Source organism: Anser anser (assembly GCF_964211835.1).
Source record: "Anser anser genome assembly, chromosome: 3".
NCBI lineage: Eukaryota > Metazoa > Chordata > Aves > Anseriformes > Anatidae > Anser > Anser anser.
The window spans coordinates 102,777,831-102,801,228 of NC_139722.1; the positions used below are offsets into that span (position 1 = coordinate 102,777,831).

The 23,398-nt window shown below is 40.1% G+C and overlaps 1 protein-coding gene across 4 annotated transcripts in view; it reads left to right on the forward strand.

Annotated features, from left to right (window-relative positions):
- PTPN14 (protein tyrosine phosphatase non-receptor type 14) overlaps nucleotides 1–23,398 on the forward strand; it is a 116,436-nt gene that overhangs the window by 53,957 nt on the left and 39,081 nt on the right. For all 4 annotated transcript variants that reach the window (XM_083831996.1, XM_083831995.1, XM_083831997.1 and 1 more), the window contains 2 exons: nucleotides 20,049–20,146; nucleotides 22,795–22,862. In XM_083831996.1, the coding sequence (XP_083688122.1) occupies nucleotides 20,049–20,146; nucleotides 22,795–22,862 (166 nt within the window). The remainder of the gene's footprint in view (nucleotides 1–20,048; nucleotides 20,147–22,794; nucleotides 22,863–23,398) is intronic.

Genomic DNA, 23,398 nt, shown 5'->3' on the forward strand with positions numbered 1-23,398 from the left:
AAAAGGAATTTTTCATGGAAGGCTCTACAGGCTACTTAGATAACCTCTTTTTAGTCATCCAGCTGTTCTTGGAGCGAGCAGCCATTGCAGGTGGAGATGCTGCACATGCTTTTGGCATATTTAAGGCACCTGGGATTTGCATACTGTCTGATATAAAGCAGTCTTTGTGATGCCCTGTAGAGTAGACATTTGCATAGATTAGAAATATAAATCTGCCTTTTATTTTCTGCTAACTCCTCAGAGGGGGGACATCCTTTCAACCACTTATTTAAAAAAAGTAAGTCTTTGTACAGTGTCTAGAGTAAACAAGAGTGCTTTCACTGTGCTCCTGTTCCAAAAACAGAGAACCCCCACACTCTGGTGGCTTTCTGAAAATGTGTGTGCAGTGCTGCTTTCTGTACCAGTATCAGACAATCTGTGTCCATCTATGTTTTTTTGTTTACATTTTCAAGGGAAAACAGAGAGACTGTGGGGACTAAAATGTTACTTCAATCTTCACACATCATACCGCTAAGCCTCCTGTGCTTGAACGAAGGTGTGGTTTGGTCTGTGTTTTTTTTTTTTTGAAGAAGCTTTCTGTCTTACTGTGTGCTCTGTACCTAGTAATGTCTGATGGGGTTTGCACTGTTGCAGAGTGGGACATAATAGTGCAAAACAAGAGCAGTTCCCAGTCTCAGTGCCATGGGTGGGCAGGGCACCTGTGGCACTGCGCATGGCAAGTCTGGTATGTTGGTGTAGGAAGAGATGTCCTCCAGCATTTGCACTGTGCCGCATTGGGTGCTTTCCTCAGCTTCAGCTGTCAGCTCTGCATTTTCCCCAAAGAGCATGCTGCGCAGCTTTTCAGTGAAAGAAGGCACTGAATATTTGGAATGGGATGACTGCACCTGCATTCATGTGTTTGCAGGTGGAGAATTAGTCTGTGGCTGCCAGGCCTGTTTTTTGGAGGGCCTGTGAAAAATCAGCCTTGAACTTACCCTCCTTTAACTAAATGAACAATTTCCTGTTTTGTCAACGTATCCCTTTCTTCAAAATTTCTTCTAGTTGTTTTTTTTTTCACTGCTTATCTTTTAAGAAAATATTTCTTCATAATCCCCCACCTTTCCATTTCTTTACTTTCCCTTCAACTTTTAGGTGAAGAGTTTGAAAACAACTGGTTTTATAATGCATAGCTACAGACAATTATGACTGTGAGTTTGTAAATCACTTGAGGATAAAGCAGAGAGGAAGAATGTGGTGTGAGACCCTTTCATATTTACTGGGAAGAATGTTCTGGCAAATCCATTTTTATTTTTTATTGAACTTTGGACTTCTTTTCCTTCTTCTCAAGGTTATTTCCCTCCTCTGAAAAAACGTCCTTCTTAAGCTCAAGTGGGTGAGACATTTATCTTTGCTCTTAGTCAGTTTTGCTTTACTTCTTATAAACATGCTAAAGCTTCACATCGTCATATGTTGTTAGGTTTTAATACAAGTGCAGTCAGCTGAGTTTTTGCACCAGTCGCTTTTTTTTTTTTTCCAATGATGCTTTTAATTGCTCTGTTAAGGTTGGGTAACATATCCTCATGTGCCAGTCTGGTTTTGTGGCAGGCTCAGTGATGTGGAACTCTTTTGACTGTTAGGGTAGTAAAGTACATTAAACTACTTTGCTTTTCATGCTTGGTCACATCTCCAGCTTGTGGCTGTCTGAGAAGCCTCTGTGTGTACCTCCAAGTTCATGGTAGTTGATTTTGAGCACCGTGGTGACTCCATTGTCCAAAATAAGCACTTCGTATATCATGGTGTGTCAGACAAAACAACACAATGTGTACCATACGGCTTGTTCAGGACAGCCCTGAGTGTGTTTGCCTGCAGTGATGGGTTGGGGCAGGTTATGTAGTTGTGCTTGTTAATACACCTTTGGTAGGCCCTGAGGATTTTTTTTTAATGCCAATTGTTCTTAAAAATGCAGCAACACTTTAAAAATACATGTATGTATATATGTGTATACATATATATATTAAAAGGAGAAATATCGTTCAGGATGTGAGGAGAAGAGAGGTGTGATTAATTTGCATGGGTGGGCAGATGAGTGAGAAGTGGGGGCAAGTGGGAAGGTGGAGTATTTAAAAAACAAAAGGCCAGAGTGTGGTCTCTTTGCACCTGGAGATCCAACCATTCAGTATCACTGGGGTAACCAAGCTGAAAAGTCTGGTTTTAAAGTTTGGTTTTCAGACAGTGGAAGCCTTACTGCCTTGTCCAAACTTGTCCCTCCCCAAGAACATTTGTCATTCTGATTTTATGGTGTATTTTGTCCCAGCACATTTTAAGAGTATGCCTGCTCTATAGGAAAGACATCATCCAGGAGCAGGCTGTATAGCTTGCAGGGAAATGAATGCAAGCAGTTTCCTATTGCTCTCTTTTCTGGGAAATGTCTAAACTACCGTGCAGGTGCTATCAGCTGTGCTGTGCTTGCGGAGCAGCTCTGGTCACATTACTCAGGAAAGGCCACAACACGGCCCTCGCTTGGCATGGGAAAGAGCTTCGTGGCCACCCACCTGGAAGGACGATGCTCGTCTTAGCTAAGATAGCTGTTAGCTTCAACACAAATATGATACTAATGATCAACACAGGCTTTCTGGTTTTAACTATTTCTGGTTAGGTCTCTGTAGATTTTCTTTGTTTCTTATATTGGGCTGGATCCTTGCGTAGCATGAGCCAGTACAGTTTTTCTTCTAACAATGCTTCCAACTCTATAATTATATAAATTTATACTATATACATCATATTTCTATTTTAGAGCTATGTTCCATGGACTGTAATTTTAAAAGACGTTCACGAATTAAGACAATCGTTTCCATACAAGAAGGTCATGTAAAATGAGCAGAAGAGGACAGGTTGGCAGACCTTCAAAATGGAAGATAATTTCTTCCCATGATTCCTGTCAAACTTTTTGTCCTCAGGTAAATGATTTGGAAAGTGAAATTGCAAGATAGTTTTTGCAGGGTAGTGGTGGGGAACAACTATGAGCATGGCACAGGCTGAAAACTAATCTATATGTGGCAGAACCGATGCTTTCCTTTGAATTGAAGAACGAGAGCATGGTGCCGTATCATGAAACCAAGTAAAAGAGTTAGGACAAGCACCAAAATAAATGTCTTATTCACAAGAATGCATTGTGATGGGGTCTCCCAGAGGAAGCAGCAGGAACTCTGGAGCTGAAATTTTGTAAACCTATGGGAGATGAAATGTCTGCTGGAATTGAATCCTGTTTTGGTTTAGATTGAAGTTGCCAGCCTGTCTGACCCTACAGATCTTGGTCCCGATTGTCTCTGACTGGAAGTCCAGTTTATCTTGCAGGGCTGGGAGAAAGGCTTAACTCTTGGCGTCACTGGTAGGTGGAGGTAGTCCTAACTCCCCAGGGATCCCAACTGTCGTCTTTTGGACAATTCTGTGAATGGGTCCTGCAGTGACTTGGCAGTGCTGGCTGCTGCCTTCTTCCAGCTGCAGGAATTTGGGATCAGCCAGCAGCCCTCAGCCACCCCAGCTACTGTCCAGAGAGCTCATGCAGCCAGGGGAGCAGCTCTGCGACTGCTTGCAAGCTGGATGAGTGTTAAGAGCCCAGTGTGGCCACCCAGGCTTAGGCAGTCTGGGGTATTTGCATTTTGGTGCTCCTTTGATGGTTTTATTGTTTTGTTTTAATTATTAGACTTTTTTTAACATTACTGGCTACTGCAGCATAAAAAAATACACATTAGGCTTGTTGCCTACCTTGTAAACAAGCTGATACTTAATTAGCTTTAATGTTTTTAGAGGACAACAACAACAAATAATGTGCAGTATTTGCTTAGGTCTTCTTGTGTTCATATTATTATGCGTTGTTTTGCTTTTCAGTAATATTCTTGGTTGAGGGGTTTGGGCTTTTTTTTTTCTGTGTATTTTAGTAAATGTTTGAACTCTAACTTAAAAATAAGAGCTCCTTCAATGCAGACCTAAGATTCAACATTAATTCCCTGTTTATAAAATAATTTGCTGAGGAGAGCAAACCCTTCTCCCTGCTGACTTTCTTCAGTGAATGGGGAGCTTGTTCTCTGTGTGTTGATTATTGAAAGCTGAGCTCTTTGTGCCAGATATTTTAAGAAGCTGTTGATGCTTAGATCTAATCTATTACATTATACTTTGCTTTTAGACCAGAAAGTGAATGTGTTTTCATGTGTGTGGTTGTGCAGTACATATGTAGCAATGCTAAAAAAGCGTTGCGTAACTATAAATACAGTCTTGGATACTACAGCCTACATTCTTGCTTTACTGTGTTTTGAAGGCCGTGGCGGTGATGGTTGGAAATGTTGTAAGAGGAATGTCTTGGCATTAGGCAGCACCACATTTTCATCTGATCATGAGGAAATAATACCTATTTTATGTTCTGGTGCTTAGTCACGTGTTCTTACATATCTCTCCTCTAATGGGAACTGTTTGTATTCCATTTCAGTAGACCTGACACTTTTTGAAGTTCACTAACCTATTTATTGGGCTCTTTTAAACGGCAACAAAGGTACATTTTGAGTTTTTACTCTTCTTAAAGAGAAGATACCACCATTTACACAGTGTGCTGGAGCTTCCTCTTTTGGTCTTGGGCAGACCAGCTTGAATTCCTCCATGCCAATTAGGCTGCTGGAAACATTCACACCTGGGATAAGGCACTCAGCATCTTCCCTGTCTGTCTTCGTAGACGCATGTGTTGTTGGAGGTACTTGCTGAGTCCGTGTGTTGGATGGGTGGCCCTAGCACGCGTTGAACACTGAGCAGCTCTTACTAGAGGATGAAGAGTGTGGATGGCTGGAGGCCTGCTAGATGTCAGCTACGGTTGTGCACGTGCGGAAGCTGAGGGGAGACAGTCCTGTGACAGGGAGACCTGAGCATACAGAGCAGGGCATGTTATGGAGGACTTAAACACGTGCTGTTGTGAGGACAGAGAGTTTGGGTGCTAACTTCTCCTAAGGCTTCTACTTCCACTGCTGGAGGAGTTGTGAGAAGTTGGTTAACAACGTGGCCTAGGTAGATCTACTCTTGAAGCACTCTACAAGAAACCTGCAGCTAGCTATTGACTTCCAAGAAGCTTATCAAGTTAAGACAGGATATAGAGGTATAAACGAACAAGCAAAAAGTGAATTTTGTTTTGTCATCATTTCATTTCTAAACAGCAATAATGATTTGTAGGCTTGAAATTCAAGCTTAATGTCTTGCAATAGAAAAAAACCACTCTGCCATCACCATGATGGATGTGGAGCTTGTTCTCTTTAAAATGAAGACAGAGCTTCAGTCGAGAAGATTTTGTAAACTTTATTGAAGAAGCTTTTGCTCTGGTGGTTGTTGGAATGACTCTAAACAGGGTAATTTTTGATGGGTTTTTGTTCCCTGAAAGTTGTCAGTGTATTGTCTTCCTCTCATTAGAACAGATAGATGCAACTATAAAGGCAAGTAGAGGTGGGGATTTTTTTTTTCCTTTCCTACCATGCAGAATTGCTCCTTTCGTTTAGACTTCGTGACTTTTTGTGTTGCATGAAGAGAAAGTCATTTGAACTAAAGTAACTGTCACTGAATTTGGGAGTGAAGTATCTCTTTCTCAGCGTGCATATGCAGAGAGTAAATGTGTTTTTTAAAGCTGAAGTGCCTTTTACATTTTTTTCTTTGTTCTTTCATGTATTATTGGCATCAGGAAAAGCACTGAGAAGAAATAAAACTAGTTATATTGTTTTCTTGTACCTGAAAAAATAGCAGGAGAAGCAGGAGCAATGTAGTTCCTTGGCTCTGCTATGCAACAGTTACAGCATTATAAAATTTGCAATGACAATACTGTTTTCAAATGGTAAGACTATATTATGCGCTGGAAAACTTGCAGCACTTCAGGGCATCTGTTAAACTGTCTTGTCAGTGTTTCCAGTGTTCTCAAACAGAATCCAAGGGCTTGATTCTGAGCTGCTAGGTGTTATTAGTCATGTCTCCCATCGGGACTGGCCACGGGTAAGAACATTCAGGGCTTGGAAGCACTAGGAAAGTGTGATAGTGGATGCAATTCAGTGTTGTGGGTGTGTTACATTATGTCAATATAAATGTTTTATGTACAGGCATTCCTCTGAACTGGCAGTTAGTACAGAGTAGAGGACGTGGTTTGTAGTAGCATGGAATAAATGCAAGAAGTAATTGCTAGCCTAAAAATAGCCCATATTTTAATACACTTTTATGAAAATAAACAAGCCTATGGAGTTCTAGTATCAAGCAAGTGGCGTGCTGGTACTAGAACTGTTTCCCTTTGCTCCTTTAATTGTGGAGAAGAAAGAGGAAAAAATTATTGTTGCCCATAAACTAGAAAGAATATATGCTTCAAAGTAAAGGCCAATGATGCGTGGTTATTTTTTAATGTTTTTAATAAAGGATAGTTTATCATCCACTTCATTTGTGATTGCCGTACCAAGGCCCTACCCAGCTTCTCAGAGCTTGGTTCTGACCTCTACTGCACTGATGTCTTAAGCTAGACTTCTCGGGGAGAAGGTGTTATGCATGTTTTTAAGTGATTTGTTACGTTTTTGAACAGAAAAAAAGGAATCCATTAGTTCAGCAAATATCTGTTTTTAATTTCTCACTTGTAGATTACGGTGGGAAGCTTGAGTGTTATACTGAGAATTACTGCGTATGTAATGTCTGTTCTCTCCCTCTAAAGTGAAATTTTAGTGTAGCTGCTGTAGAGATAGCTACCGCAGTGGAGTGATTTTGCTTTCCTTTTCCTTTAAAAAAAAAAAAAAAAGAGGTGGGGGAATTCTAGTTAATCTTTTTGGTTTATGGGAGATGGAATAGGAGAAGTGGAAAAATGGAAAACACTTCTCATCCCCAGATGCTTGAGTCACAGAAGTGCCCCATCAGCCTTTATGCATCTCCTCAAATAAAGATGAAAGGGATCCTTCTCTTCTAATCCGTGAACTATGCTTCTCACTGCCTTTGTCATTTAGACTGTTGCAAAGTGCTTTACTGCCTTTTTTCCCCTTAAGGTGTAGTAGCAATGCATATCATTGCAGAATAGGGTTGCCCATTCATTAAGTAGCATGGTATATACAGTGAATATTATGGTGTGCCTCACAGACAGGTATGCCGCTTCTGACTTGTCTCCCGGTGTAGTTTAAGGCACTGGTTTTGACAGATGAATATGTTACCCAGATTGGGACTAATATTCGCCTGTTTATCTTCCCACGTGCTGCAGTAGCTAGCATTGTCCTTAGTGAAGTGCAGACTGCTACAGTATGTTATACCTCAGGTTTTCACGACACAGTCTGGTGCTGCTGCAGTGATGTAGCTTCTCCTGATGAAGCCTCGAGAATAAAGGTTGCTCTAGACTTCCTGTATAATCAGTGAGAAGAAATGGGCATGATTCAAGATTCCTCTGTTGTGGATCACTTTCTTCAGGTGATTCATTCTTTTTCAACTGGTTGTGTTGAAAAGGGAACTGTGGCTCACTGGTCTCAGGTAGATGTCTGAAATTTGGCTACAGCATCAGAAAGTGTCATCCAGGTCAGAAACCTGAGAGCAAACAGACCTGTGCTTTTGTTTGGTGTTACTATTACATTTCAAGAATTCATCGGGCAATAGAAATCTTGGTTACAGTAGCATTGCAAGACTTCAATCAAATTTATTTAATTTTGATGGCCATAAGGCTGAAGCAAACTTTATTCCTTCTCTACCACTGAGATGCAATACGTGAAATCCAGTTTGAAACATACCCTTTTTCATGAAGATGAATACCTTTACTGTTTTCCCCCTTACTGGCAGGGTAGAAAGCTAAAAGCTGCAATTGGATGTCAGTACAATCCTGAAGTCTCTGAATGTGTTTAAAAGAAGCATTTGCATGAAGGCCCTTATGCAGCTGAAAATCTCAACCAGAATTTGGCAGAAGTCTCAGTGTCGGAAGATGGCAGATTCCTGTGCAGTGAGATGTTTATTGGTCCACTGTTTTATCTTTGGCAGCTGCTTCTGCATTTGATATCTTCAGCTGTTTTTGAAGACTTACAAAGAATAATTATTTGTTTCATGAAATGATTCTACTTTACCCACCCAACAGGGCAATGATTCACTTATTTTTCTGGCAACATTACCCGTTGTTATCTGAGCTGCCTTCACTTTTGTAGGGTTATGTTCACCGGGACGTTAACTTCCCAGCCGTGGTTTTATTGCATGTTTTGCAGATGTAGGGTGCCTGTTTTCAACCATTCCTCTGAAAGCTCTACAGTCGCCAAGATATTTGAGAAAGGGAAACAACCTGTTTTTTCATGTTTTCTGCTGGTTGTAAGCACTAATTGTAGATGCTTCAATAATAATTGCACAAGAGTGTGAGCTACTGTACTGAAGGCCCAACAGATAGATGGCAACTTCACTGTGCCTCATTTCAAACAGTGTTTTTGTATTCCCACGTAAGGTTACTGTAAAAGGCAACAGTGAATGGACTGGAGTTTAGCGCCTTCCAGTGTAGAATTCCCCTAAAATCAATAGACCTTTCTTTGGATATTGATTTTGTGAGATTGAAATATTACTTAAAGGTTTTACAACAACAGAAAACCACCACCAGTATTTAAATGAGTTCCATAAATCCATGAACAAGGTTTCATTGCAAGCTAGAAGAACCTTTATTTGAAGTTCAGTTTAAGCACACATTCTGGAAGTTTGAACGCGTTCATTTTCTCTTTGACTAAACTAACAGTGGAGTATACTTTCATGCTGGTCTGCACGTGCAGACTGATCTTCTTGTAATGTGCTTCCGGGTGCTTATGTATGCATACAGGTTGTTCACTGGTATATGCTCTGTTCAACTTTAGCATCAATGCACAGAGGTGTACTTACCCAGAAAAGGCTAGTGCATTTCTGTCATTTCTGAGTTTAGAGTTCTACTGGAGAAGAATATTTTAAAAATATATTCAAAAATGAGATTGGATTTATAGGGTGGATGCACTAGGTTGTAATTACTCCAACTGATATAAAGGAGGAGGGAAGCAAGGGGTGTATAGAAATCTTCATCTTTGTGTCTAAAGAACAATTTAGAGTTATGCCTGTATTTAACCCAGTTTTAAAAAGACTTACCTGTTTATTTCCAGTATTGCAGAATATGAGTTAGAGTTTATGTATGTTCTAGTTAACTCACCACATTTTTTTAGCATGATATTCTAACCTGCTTGGCCATTAACCTGGCTGACTACCAGGAGAATTTTCAAACTGTTGACTCATATTGCTTCCATATGTAACTTAAACCACCTTTTCCCACAGTGGAGACAGCTTGAAGGTTAGCTGCGTATACTTTTCAGGGTAAGGAACAGTGTATTTTGAACTGAGTCAACGTGTGTGAGTAAAGGCAGTAAAATCTTAGCTTTATTAACATTTTTGGGTCTAATCTCATTTTTGCTGAAATCCTTCCTGGTTCCAAACTAGGAAAATGAAGAGGGGTTTTTGTGCTTCTCTTCCCTGTAAGGTTTAGTAGCCTTCACCATATGTAGCCATGGCTCATCTTTTCATTTTTGCATCTTTGGGAGGGTGGACCTTCACAGATGCCTTTTCTTTCATAACATCTAAGGATCTGGGGGCATGGCTTGCTCTGTGTGTGGGACCTGATGTTTTTAGGATATTACTAATTGATTGGGAAATGGTGCATAGGCTGCATGCAATGTCACATTATTGAGCACATATATATATATATATATATATATATAATATATATATATGGGCACTGAGAGAGAGCCTGTATATGGTTGGAGCTCCAATACATAGTTGGAAACATGGTTTATGTCCTGCAGCAAAGGAAGGGTGGTGCTCAAGGCTAGGTCAGTCAGAGGGGTGACAGCTAGTAGCACCGCTCTGCAGTGTGATGTCTCCTGGGTGGTGTGCTCCATGCCTCCTTGGGATGTAGCATTGTGTCCCAGCTGTTTTGCTGCCAAGGCAGCGACTGGCTTGGCGCACCAAAGCCCTGGCAGCTCCAAGATCAGGTCTGGTACCTGAACCAGGCCAATAGCTGCCTCTGGCACACAGAGTCCAGGGTGAGGAGAAAGAGCCCTGGGATCCTATGTAGAAATGTTGGAGACCACGTTAGTAGGTAGATGAAGGTGGAGGCAGCAGTCATGAGACCTTGTTGGTTTGCAGTTGCAAAAATAAATAAATAAATAAATAAAGCACACACGCATACAAAAAAAGTCAAGGACTGGTATTTTTTTTCTTGCAGACTGCACAAAAAAAAACATGAAGGAAGCCTACCAAGAGGGATTTTTCTCATAGGCTTTGATAACCACTTTATCTGTGGACCCTACTGATGGAGAAGAGATCTGGGTTTAGTTGCAGTGTTACCACTGTTATGGGAAGTTGCATCCTTCCTTACCCCCCAGTTTGCTAACTTTGGTGTTTTTTTTTTTGTTTGTTTTTTTACGGCGGTGGGCTATGAGGAGGAGAATACTGGTCTTCATCCACAGCCTTTAAGATCTATGTATGAAAAGTAGTAGGTGGTATTGCTACATCTGGCCTCTTGGGTAATTCAGCTACCTGAATTGGTTCTATTTTTTTTTTTTAAGGATCAAATAATGAAGTCAAGCCTGCCAGTGTCTCCTGTATCATAAAGTATCATAAGCTTTGAATCTCTGTAGCCAAATAAGTGTTTGTCTCAGTTCGGGAGACATGGGCATGTAGTTAAGGTTAAGTATGTGAGTAGTCTGAAGTCTGCCATGTTGAAGAATAAAATTTTAAGGATGTGCTTAAAATCTAAAACAGATGGCTATACGGCAAATTGTTTAAAGAATTGTGTATAATGAACTCTTCAGTCCCAAATGTTTTATCCTAGTATTTCCATGTAATATTTGTGCTTGTATTAAATGTTGTTTTTCAGATAAAAATGCACTAAAGAATAGATTTCTGTGCATCATATGATTTTGATCATTCTGCTTTACTTTTACAATCCCGCTCCGACGTTTTTAAAGATGAATGCTCTAGGGCCTGGCTCTCTTGGAGTCTTGGAGTATGAAGAGAGCAAGCTTAGCCTTTGCTGAGAGATGGGACTTGTAAGGCAAGAGAATATGGCTTCCCACATTTTTTACTCTAAAAGGCATGTTGGAGTTTTGTACTGTATAATTCTTTAGGTATTTGGATTAACCCTGATAAAATTATAGGTGGTTGTGAGGGAGTTTATTGTGCTTATAAATTGTAGTGGGGCTCCCTGTAATTTGTTATAATTAATTCAAGAGTTCAAGGGCAGAAAATCAGGATCAGGTTGTGGCATGCCTTCCTTTCTTGCTAAAGCATGCTATTACTGGCCTTTTTATTTAAGGTTTGGCTTCATATTTGTGGGTTTATTTGAACTCAGAGTATCCAAAAAGTATAATACACTGTTAGCAAAAAGTATAGATCCTACGACAGAGAATGGACCTGTTGTGGTTGGGGGATTCCTTTTTAAATACAGACGAATTGGTGGATATAAAAAAGCTGCATCTGCTGGCTAAGCCTTTCAAGAAAGAAGTACGTGTTTTGGAAGGCTCGTGTCATGTCTGCAGGCCTCAACAGGGCCTGGGAGCGTGTAAGTGCTTGTGGTCCATACGAAATGACAGGAAAAACAAAACACTTGCAGAGCATTTCCTTAATATCTGAGCTCCCTTCTTTCAAAGGACTTTATCTCTGGGGCAGGGCACAGAGCTGATGGCTGGAGACAGAAGGTGTCCACAGCAAAGGCACGGCCTGAGAGTGGCAGCATGGCGCCTAGCGGTTCTGCCCACCTCCCTCAGCTCTGACAAAGGGAGAAACTCCAGCACTGGACCAACCTCCAGATTTAGTCAATCTTCTGCTGCCAACAAGAACGTTGAATATGATGCTGTTATCTTCGGTTTAGCTGTGAAGAGTTTCACTCATCATCCATTTAACACTGCACGCCAGAGAGCTGCAATATTTTGACAGCAAGCTGTCCTGGAAGCACCTGTTTATATGTGGGAGGTTATAAAGCATGAGGTACCTTCCTCAACAATCCCACGTCAAGTTTCCATGTTCCATAAAGAACACAAGTAGTCTTGTGGTTTTTTTGAATGCTCCATTTTGCTGCAGGAATTTCACTTCGTTGAATGATTCACACCAGAAAAAAGCTTATCGCACCTAAAATGCACATACTTTGCATTTACATTTTAAATCTTCTGCCAGCCATTTAAAGTATTGGTTGTGGGTCGACATTTGAGATTTTAAGACTGCCCTATGGAGAATGCAAACAAATGAACAACCTTTCAGGAGTAAACTGATGAAACAAAAGTGGGATATAACAAGTAAGCCGTGAAAAGTTATGATCAGACTGTTCTTACATGTGCAGAGATATTCCTGGTCTAGTATCCTTAGCCAGGAGTTGACTTCATAGCTGGACCTTAACCTTCCACGAAAGTATTGGCCCGTGGTAGGAGTTTAACGGGTCAGATCTGGTAGCTTAACTTTGTGTGTCTTAGCACTGCTTGCAGAGCAGGCAAGTCAGCAAGACTGTTTATTATTTGTACTTATGCTCTCAAGTTGCATGTCAAAACAAAATGCCAATCATTGTGAAATTATCCTGTTTTATCCAAAATCCCTTGTCTCTCATTCAGCTATAAACTCTTTTCTTGTAGAGAGAGATTGAGAGATGTGGAGGTAGATGTTATGAATTGTTTTGATCTGTCCTCCGTTTTTCAGTCCTACAAAGACATGAAAATGATGCTAACCCAGCATTGTTCTAACTTGTTTGGAAGGGGAAAAAGGAATGACACATCTTTCCATGTATTTCATTTATTTTATTTTTAGTTTCCATCATCTTTTCCACCCAGCTGCTGAAGGAAACCAGGATGTAGACAGTTGGATGCTGCTTTTGAACAATCTAATTTCTCACTTACCTGAAGCTAACCTTGACCTACCTTGTAGGGTTGTTTTGATCAAGGATTTCCTACCCTAAAAACTGTTATGACTGTGTTTTTACTGTTGGCATTGACAGTTTGCGCTTCTGAAGGAATATCCTCCTGCATGTGTGACAAAGGCCCTTTCGTCTCCTTCCCATCTTTTTCTGGCACGTCTGCTGATCTTTCTGAAGGTCTGTTGCAGGGTGTGGCAGGTTTGTTTTCAGTAATGTTCTTCCAAAAATATTATTCTTTAGTAGCGAAGCACAGCCGTAGCTTTTTATATTCCATCGCAAATTCCAGATGAACGGCTATTGTCTAGTACTGTGAAACATCAGACTTTCACTGGGAGATAAGTTGATGAAATTCCAGAGGAGCGAGCTGTTTATCAACACCATCTTAAGTTTTTTAGAAAGGCAAAGACAAGACTTTAGCACTGTGTTACTGTCAATGACATCATCAATGTATGTACATCTTTTTTTTAAATGCCTTTAGATTAAGATGTGCTGATTGAATCCTTGCATCTAAATGTGTTTCAGCATGCTCAAGCCCAGAAATCAAAACACCAGCTTTGCCAATATACTGAATGTTTTATCTGAAAAGACTGGTCTTGTCTGCCTGCCTTTCTTTCTTTCTTGGCCTATAGAATGCAGTCCAATTTTGTGGTCAAAAATTTTTTTTGCAGTGTCTGGAGTGATTTGCATGAAATAAGCAGTATCCAGTAAACCGTGCTCTTGATTGAGACTTGGGAACAAAGTCCAACTCTACAGAATCTGCCTTAGTTTCCTGCTTGAGTTTAGATGAGTTACTTCACCAGCTATGTGGCTTAGTTTCTATTTATAAAAAAAAGGCTAATAATCATTAATACTATTTAAAGCATGTTTTTCTCAGAAAAGCAACCAGTAAGAGTTAAAATATTACTCATCTCAAGTATGTGATAAATAAAAATATTTTTTATCAATTAGTTCCATTGCTTGCTCAGTGAATAGCTGTCATTTGGCTTATCTAAAATTTGAAAGACCCCATGTTTAAATTAAAAATATTTCTCTTTAAAAAGTATCTGTGGAATCCTGTTGCTAAATAGTATTGAAGCCAACATTGTGAAAGATTTTAAGGTATAAGACGAACAAGAGACACATCAATATCAAAGCTAATGCTTAAAATAATTTTAGTACATGATAAAAGTCCTCTGTTCAGGAGAAATTGCTTCCCCTGTGGGCAGATTATTGCATAACTGTACATTGCAGAGTCTCTGTTCAGAAGCATAGTACCATTCTGAGATGAACCCAAATGAGCTGAGTTGGGCCGTTGTTGTGATTCAATGAGACTTTTATTGTGTTCCTAATTTTAAAAGATCATATTGTACTCCAATTGCTTTTTTTTTTTAAATTGGGAAAGAGCTGAAGGACTTCAGCTAAACCACATATGGGAAAATCTGTCTTTCCTTTGAGTCTTAAAGAGTTCTTATTTTGGACATATGAAACAGTAAAGCAGTTCTCTCGTCCTCCAGAAAAGAAGATAAACTACATAGCTATGCAGTTATCCAACAGATAGGCTTGATGCCAAAATGGCACCTAATGAGTTTTTTTTAAAAAAAAAAAAAAAAAACTCAAGCCAGTAATTGCATCATTAGAAACAATTTTAAAGGAATCGTACCTCATGGGTAACTAATAAATGTTTTCTATTGCTTGTGTGCATTTTCATGGCAAATAGTTTATTGATATTGAAATTCCAATTAGTTTATTCATACTAGCTTGAAGTTTCTAGCAAAACACGCTGACCAATTAAAAAGTTTTTAAAAAGTGTTAGCTGCTGCTCCAGAGATGTGTATCTTCCAAACCCTTCTGGTCCCTGTGATACAGAGAATGAAACTGAAATCAGGGAAAAATAACAAAAAACCAGACTGATCAGTACAGCATTAATCCTTATTATCTCTAGTCTGTCATCTTTTATACAAATGTATATATATGTATGTGGATGAAATGGATTATAAATCCCTTGGTCAATAGACGTTTTTTATCCTTTTTGTGTATGTTTCCTGGTAGAGTTGGATATTGCTTGATTATTAAGGCAACCAGGTCTGATAAAATTGAGTAATTATTGATGAAGTATTTACACTGTGGTTCTTTGTGGAAGTTCATAGCAGAAAAGCTGTGAAGATGCAGTGTACCAATACAGTTACTCTGCAAAACTAACCCTTACTCTTGCTGTTGTAGGCTTGCCCTTAATATCTCCATGCAGATCTCATTTCCACTATGGATTGGGCCAGGTTCTGCATCGTTTTCAGTGTTTGAAACATTTGTTGTGGAAGAGAATGTAAACTAGTAGAATGAACTCAGTTATTTTCTGCACATTTAGAAAAGCAGCAGAGGTTATACATCGGATAATCAGTGGTGATTGAAGGGTACAGCGAATTCAGCAACTCTGTACAAACGCCCACTTTTTTTTTTTTGATGTGACAGCAGAACAAACATGAAGCTGGTCTTGGGAGGTCTATGCAGAATTGTATGGGCAAATAGAGTTTCTCTAGATTTACACAGCTGCAGCTGAGTCTGAATCTGAGTCTTGTAATTAAATTTTAAACCAGTACCCTTATTCATGTTTCTAGTATTATTTGGTTTTTTACCCTCTGATGTAGTATATATTGCTAAAATGCAGATGTTGCTTCTGGAGTTCAAATATTTTATCATAATTGTCCAGTTGCAGCTTATTTACTTTAGAAAAAGTATGCTTTTCAATGCAATAGATGCAAATATACTCTTCATGTTTTCTGTGTTGGCTAAATAGAGTTGTGGGAAATGATATCCTTACAATTATGGCTTTGTTCAGACTTGTTGTCCACTCCCATTCCCCTTGGAATTAACTACAAGCTGGCAAACTGTAGTAGCCTTTATTATATTGAATACACAAAGGCTCTGCTAAAAAATTTTAACCCGAAATGAGCAATGAAGGTGAGAGACCAGCTGTCCACCCACTTGGCTGTAGCAGTCTCTCTTCTGTCTTGTGTTCCCCTAGTATGCCAGACTGGCTCTGTGATTAAAGCTTTGTAAGTCTTAATTTTGAATTACTTGTCTCTTATTAGTTGGGGGTGCAGTTTGCAAACTTCTCTTTTGTTCAGTTTCCATATGCTTTCCCATCTAAACCACTTAATAGGAGGCTTATGAAATGCATGTTTTTATCTGCTGTTCTTGAACAGCTTTCCTCAGTGAATCTATAGCCAAATCATTTTTAAAACGTTTGATTTCCTTCAAATTACAGATATACTTTTACAATCCAAACAAAGAGCAGTCTCAGCTAGCATAGTGACATAATAATAATGTTTAACATAATTTTAGATGGAGGAGCATCAAATCCTTGATAGAATATGGGCCAATTTCTGCTCTCTGTTGACTGGGCAGAGAGCCTGACCACAGTTTTGAAGCACAACCGAGCCATGAATCAGTGGCTTTTAGAGCTATCATGGCCTTCAAGTGGAGCTTCCTCCAGGGTGTTCAGTGACAGCCCAGCTCCTCCTCTTCCTTGACAGTGGAATTAGTGACTCCAGTTCATGTCTTAAGCAGCCACAATCTGTAATAACAAATCCTAAACTTTTATTCTTCTGCAATGTCCGTAAACGTAAGTGTTGTACTGTAGTATCATAGAATAGCGCTGTTAAGATTTTTAAGCATGACCTCTTCCCAGCACAGAGTTGAACACCTTTAAATGGACATCTTTCTCATAAAGTGGATGCTGCGTGCTGTCTTGAAACAATTCCTTAAAACAACATTGGCAGTCTGCGATTGCAGGTACAGCACATCACTGTTCCTTTTGAAAGTCTTCGTCACAGTAGTTGGTACTCCAGTAACTGCATTGATGTCCTATTTTTGATGATGGTTACTGAGATAACGCATACTATGGTTTATCTACATTTTTGTGGGCACTGCGGTTGAAATCATGGCTTCACTAAAGCCGGTAAGACTCTTGATTTCTATAGAGCTAGGGTGTCATGATAAGATTTTACATTGTTTTGGATTTCATGTAGTCTCTTGTGTTTATTTTAGCAATAGCTCTACCTATATAGAGCTTTAAGGCAGATGCAGGTTTTACTTTTGTTCTGCCCAACTAGAATGTGCAACTCATGCATATGTATGTACCGCTGCCATAAATAGCATGCTTTCAGATTACAGGGCTGTAAGACCAGATTCAGCAAACACTTACTCACCTGCATACTTGACAAAGCAATTTACGTTAAGCTCGCGTGAAAGCATGAGTATTTTCAGAATTGGGATTTAGTCATTGCAAAGAACTGCAAATAAGCTGACTTCTCTCCAGGACCAAGCAAGTGTGAAGCCTAGGGCTGAAACACAGGGATCAGAGAAGCAATATGTTTTTTGCATTGGCTTTCACCATCAAATTTCAAAATTGACTGAAGTTTTAACCTTCATTAGTCTGTGTGAAAGCCAAATCTAAGTATTTCAAATGAAATTATTTTTTTCTTCTTTGAAAATATTCTTCTCCCTTTTTGGGGGAGGTGAGGAGAGGGGAAGAAGAAACCTAAAAATGAGTAACCCAACAATTACCTTTTTAAGTGCACATAAAAACTGTGAACTCAAAGGGGAATTTCTCAGATATTAAGGATACATCCACAGGCCTTTCATCGAGAGGATTCCTCTGCACTGCAACACTTGCAGCCACGTACAGTGCTGCTACCTTGTGAAGACAGGTCTGGTCAGAGCGGTGGTGCTGTCTAGTGGCAAGTTACTGCATCTCATTGCTGACAGATGAGTTAACTGAGGAAAAATGTAAAATGCTGTATTAGATTAATACCCCTCAAAGAATGGTTTGGGTTATGCTGTTTTTGAAGCACGTGTTTTCTAGTGCCTCCGCGCAGAGTTAAACGGTAACGTTTGGGGGTATTGTTAATGCAGTGCAATCCCTGTAACACAGGTGATGTTATAGTGGTTCTCCCTTCCAGGAAGGAAAAGTTAATTGCCTTGGTTCTGGGAATGTGACTTACACACATGAAATCATTACGACAAGAACTGTTTATATGCTGTTCCCAAAGGCTCATGGTTAAGGTCAGATGGTGAACTGGTTGCAGCTGAGTCCGGTTAGGCACTTACTGCCCCCAGTCTGACTGCTCTGCCTTTGCAGAGGTTGCAGTCTCTGAGGCTGGCAGGCATGCTTGTGTACGACTTCTTTCTTAACCCAGTTCTCGCAGAGTGATCTGTTTTAGCTCAAGTAGTAGATAGTTAAAAATCCATGCTGTTTGGAGGGGGTGCCTTCCCACTTTACACTGCACTGGTGTGGCCTCACCTCAAGTGCAGTATGCAGTTTTGGGTGCCACAATATGAGAAGGACATAAAACTGTTAGAGTGTGTGCAAAGGAGGGCTATGAACAGGGTGAAGCGCGTAGAGGGGAAGACGTGTGAGGGGCAGTTGAGGTCCCTTGGTTTGTTCAGCCCAGAGCAGAGCAGGCCGAGGGGAGGCCTCATGGCGGCCTGCAGCTCCCTCACGAGGGGAGCGGCGGGGCAGGCGCTGAGCTCTGCTCTCTGGGGACAGCGACAGGACCCGAGGGAATGGCATGGGGCTGGGACAGGGGAGGGTCAGGCTGGGTGTTAGGGAAAGGTTCTGCACCCAGAGGGTGGTTGGCACTGGGACAGGCTCCTCAGGGAAGTGGTCAAGGACCGCAGCCTGATGGAGTTCAGGAAGCATTTGCACAATGCTGTCAGACACGTGGTCTGATTTTTGGGCAGTCCTGTGTGGGGCCAGGAGTTGGACTCAGTGATCCTTGTGGGTCTCTTCCAACTCAGGATATTCTGTGGTTAGCGAGGGTGAGCAGTCATGCTCCCAGTGAGAGCAGTAAACTGTTGGGAAGCTGTAACCCTGTAACTTGTTTCAGCTGCACCAGACTGACGTGTCTGGTCACAGACTGAGAAACCCCTTTGATGGATTTGGGGATTTCTAAACTTGGGTGTCCCAGGCACACCAGTTACTATCAGGAAGTCAGGCTTGGGTGCATGAGGCTGAGCACACAGACTGTGGCTACGCTGGTGCAGTACCTCTGCCTTTGGGCTCCAGCTTGATCAGCTGTTGTTGGTTGTCGGCTGAGGAGGAAATGTTTCATCTCAGCTAGGGTGGGTTACGCATGCCTGCACCAGAGTTTTAAGCTGATGGACACTGGATTATTATATCACTGTAGCTCAAAGCTCAACTCTAATTATTGTCGTGGTGGTGGCTGATATAGTGTCCTTGCAATTGTGGCTGTAACTTCTTCCGCTGCCTGTCTTGTCCCTTGCTGGTTTTACTGTCCATCCAACACAGGTAGCTCGTTTGAACATGTGTGGGTGCCTGCAGAATAAAATGTTGTTGTCTGTTAACAAAGCTGTCTCTCCTGGACTTTAACCTGATATGCCGGAGGTACTGGTACATATCCCTGCTGCTTTGGTCAGCTCTGCTGTGAGTCTGATACAGTTCAGTGGATGGAAGGGATGCACAGATGGGGACAGTAACTTGTTAAGCTTTTGTGGAAAGCTTCTTGTTTGTCCTCACCAAATGTCCTCTTGCCAAATGTAAGCTGAACTGTGTGAGTTCTGTCGTTGTGGTTAAAACTCACATAGTTTACTTTGTGATTAGTTGTGGATCAGCAAGTGTGTCATTAGAGGTTGGTTTTGCTTGATTTGTGTCTAAGTCAACCTTATAGATGAGGGATGCCAATTAAACTTCTATGTGGGCTATAAAGTTATGCCAGGTAGCAAGAGTATATTGCTAAAATTCCATTTCTCCTACCCAAATGGTGGCACTGGAGGAAAAAAAAAAAAGATATGGAACACCCTCTTTCTGTATTGATGAACATGTGGTCTTCTATAATCTCTACAGAATTTATGGAGGATATAGGTAGTCCCAGTAGATGTCCCTCATCCGTGTGGTCTAGGGAATACAAACTAGAACACTTTATTTTCCTTTTCATGCCTGGAAATGTTGCCAACATAGGGATCGTTTTGATTTATTTTGCTAACACGTATATACCTGGTAGGTGATGTAGAACTTCTGAAGCCAGGCACAGACTGCTGTTTAACTGCCTGACATGTTTGTGGTGAGTTTTTTCTTGCTTTCAGCAGTCTCTTGTTCAGTTGTAAACATATATGCATATTGCCTTTCTGATCTGTTCTCTTTTCTGGTTTGTAGATACCAATATTACTTACAAGTGAAAAAGGATATTCTTGATGGCCGATTGCGTTCTTCATTGGAGCAGGGAATTCGACTAGCTGGTTTAGCAGTGCAAGGTAAGATGATATGACCTGCCTAGCTGTTTTCCAACATGGGCTGTTGTGTTTTTTTTTTTTGGGGGGGGGGGGGGGGGGGGGGGATTGTTGTAGGTGTTGACTGGGTGTTAACTAAGGCCATGCATGACTCCTGTTCACAACAGCTAGGGTTTTTTTTGTTTTTTTTTTTTACAAAGTGTTTAGGTGGACTGCTGTTGATGAAACTCATATCATCAGGGAGGGAACGATGGACTGCATCACAATGTTCAACTTTCCCTTTTCTAAAAGCCACGCTAGCGAATTTGAACAAAACTCCAGTTCTAGCCCCAGCCACAGAGTGCTTTGCAGTAATGAATTTACTTCACATTCTCTGGTTTGAAATGGAGTTGCTTCAAAGAGTATAGCAGCAGCTTTAATTTTGCCTTTAATTAAAAACTCATTTTGCTGTGTAGTGCTATCTGCAATATGAAAGAACACATGACCATAATTGTTATGTGAGTTATAAATTAATAATAAACTACTTCTTACACTATGAGTTTTATTCTGAGCCTCCTAATGACATCAATAAAATTGTGATCATGTAATGTATGTGGGTAAAGGAGGAAGTCCTGTGTTTGCAGAAAATATATTTCAGTCTATCCATGACTATGATAGCTCAAAGTAGAATTCCAGCAATCATGCACTGGGCACTTCTCTTTGGTTACGGGTGGGACAGAGGGAGGACAAGTATGTACATATAATAACAAACATGAAGATCTGATTCTTGAAAATTACAGGTTCTATGATATAAAATGCCCTAGTAATATTGTTAAATTTGAGAATTTGACTCTTAAAATTCAGTGACTGAAACCTGGTTTTCTGTTTTGTTGTAAATACGAGACTTTCTTAGTTTTCATTTAGGCCTTTCTGAATCTTCATTTTCCATTTTGAGTAAGTCTAATAGTTGCAGGAGGGACATACAGAGTTTATAGGGACTGAGTTCTGTTTCTTGACTGCCATTGGTAGTCTGCAGGATGCTTTGCAACTGCCTTGGAGAATGAGCTTTCAAAGATGTTAATTCTCATGCTCTTCTCTGACATCGAGGGGAACAGTGTAGGTACAGATGAAAACCAAGGCACTAGGCACTGTCTGCGCCAGCTCCCCTGTCTATCCTCTAGAAAGGTATCAGCAACCCCTTTTTTTTTTTTTTTTTTTAATATTCTTGAAACTCTTTCTTAGGGCAATAGTTGTTCTGTTACAGTATCTTATTGCTTGGTTAAAAATTGAAGGAAAAATGTTTTCTGTTAAATACTGAAATATTTTATGAGTAATGGAGATGATGTATGCAAAATTACGTACTAAACCTTGCACTCTGAGTAAATTAAGTTTTTCCAGCATTTAAGTTAATGATAAATAGACACTGGATATTTTTCACTGGTCCTGTGTTTCTTGGAGCTTTTTGCTGACTTTGGGAGCTAGCCAGTCTTTATAACGTTTTGCAATAGTCAGTATTATTCTGAATTTTCTATGTAATATATTTCAAAGACCATTGCATCAGGATCCTGCATCTAATCTTGTTTGCTTTATTCATGACCTTGTGTTACTCCCTTTGTCCTTTTCATGTGAGGCAAACGAAGATATTTGAAATACTTACTTTTAAACTTACAGAGTCTGTTTCATGTCCATTTTGATTTCTTTATGTTTATGTTAAAACATAACTCTGAGGTGAAAACAAAATGAAACTGCATTTTTGGCATCCTGCAATACGTAAAGTTGTCTAGAAGCTTTGAAAGAATGTTTAGCTAATATGATTTATGGTGGGGATTTCCAGCTTCTATAATATGAGAATCTTGTAGATGGCGTTTGATCCAGTTCAATTAATATAAAATAGAAACCTCCCGGCAAGATATTCTTTTGATATAAGTTGTTGTGTATTTAACAGATATATACATATATACACTTTTTTTGTTTAAAGTAGCTTAGCCTTTAGGAAGCATTTTCAAAATGCTACAGTTTCAAGGACATTTAGACAAGAATCCTCAGCCTGACTTAGAAGTGAAAGTGATCGTGCAGATGAGAACGTCTCAAAGATACACAGAAGAGGCAGAAAAATGTAGAAAAGTCTGAAGGGCCAGTCAATTAAACTAACATGTTGCCTGGACTGTTATATTGGCTGCAGAAGGACAAGACTTGTCCCCCACGCTTCCTCCCCCAGCCATGTTGGTTATCAGCAATTTTTAGTATAATTGGCTAGTTGATCTTAACCTTCTAGGCTGTTAAGCTAAGCATCTTTCTTACAATTATGTAGAATTGTAGCAGAGTTAGGTTAATTTTTTTTTTGCCTGGTCAGAGTCAGGTTTGGGGATTTTGGAGAAGTAAAAGTACATGCCATTTTAAAGAAACTGGAATATCCCAGTCTCTTGCACGTCTGATAGTAAATCGTTGCAAATGGCTATAATGTAAAGGAACAAAAGAGAAAAAATACTTGTTGGCTGTTATTTGATCTCTGGTAATAAAGCTTTTATTTTCAGACCTCCGTGTTAAAAGCTAAAGTACAAACAGAAATCTTTGTCCTGGGTTGTGGCTTCAGAGAGAACTCGCCCACTTGAAGTTAGGCATCTGTGCAAAGACTGAGTGTGGTCCTAACGTGTGGAAAGTGGTAAAATGAGTAACTGTGTTGTTTTTTCCAGCGGATTTTGGAGACTATAATCAGTTCGAATCTCATGACTTCCTCCGAGAATATGTCTTGTTTCCTATGGTGAGTTCCTCATCCTCTTCTCTTGTGGTCTTCTCTGAATAATTTCTCCATGCCTCAGAGATGGCTTTGTTGATAACACTAAAAGCACCGGTGCTAAATTATTAGCAGCGGATGTAAACTTTGCTCCCCCAAATCCTGCAATATACTTGGTTGTAGCTGAATGAATATATGCTATGGAAATGTAGCCCTTTTTCAGTTCCTGTTAAGCCTCCTCTGGGAACAGCTGTCAACAAAAGAAGCGTACTTATTTGAATCAAAAAGCATTTGCAGCTATTTAGAAAGGTGTATATTAGTCATACTGCAGTATTAGTAACACGGCACGTTATAAAGGGATATGAAAGCTGCTGATGTAATAAATGTTGTGTCACAGGACAAATTATGCAGTCTTTGCTCAAGAGAATGCGAATTTACATCAACTGACTACTAGACTGAAGAGAAGCATGAATCAGTTCTCAAAATATCCTCCAGGGACTGTGCTGTAAATTTGTTTTAAATTTGAATTGGAACTAGCACATAATTTGAATGCTGAGGGAATT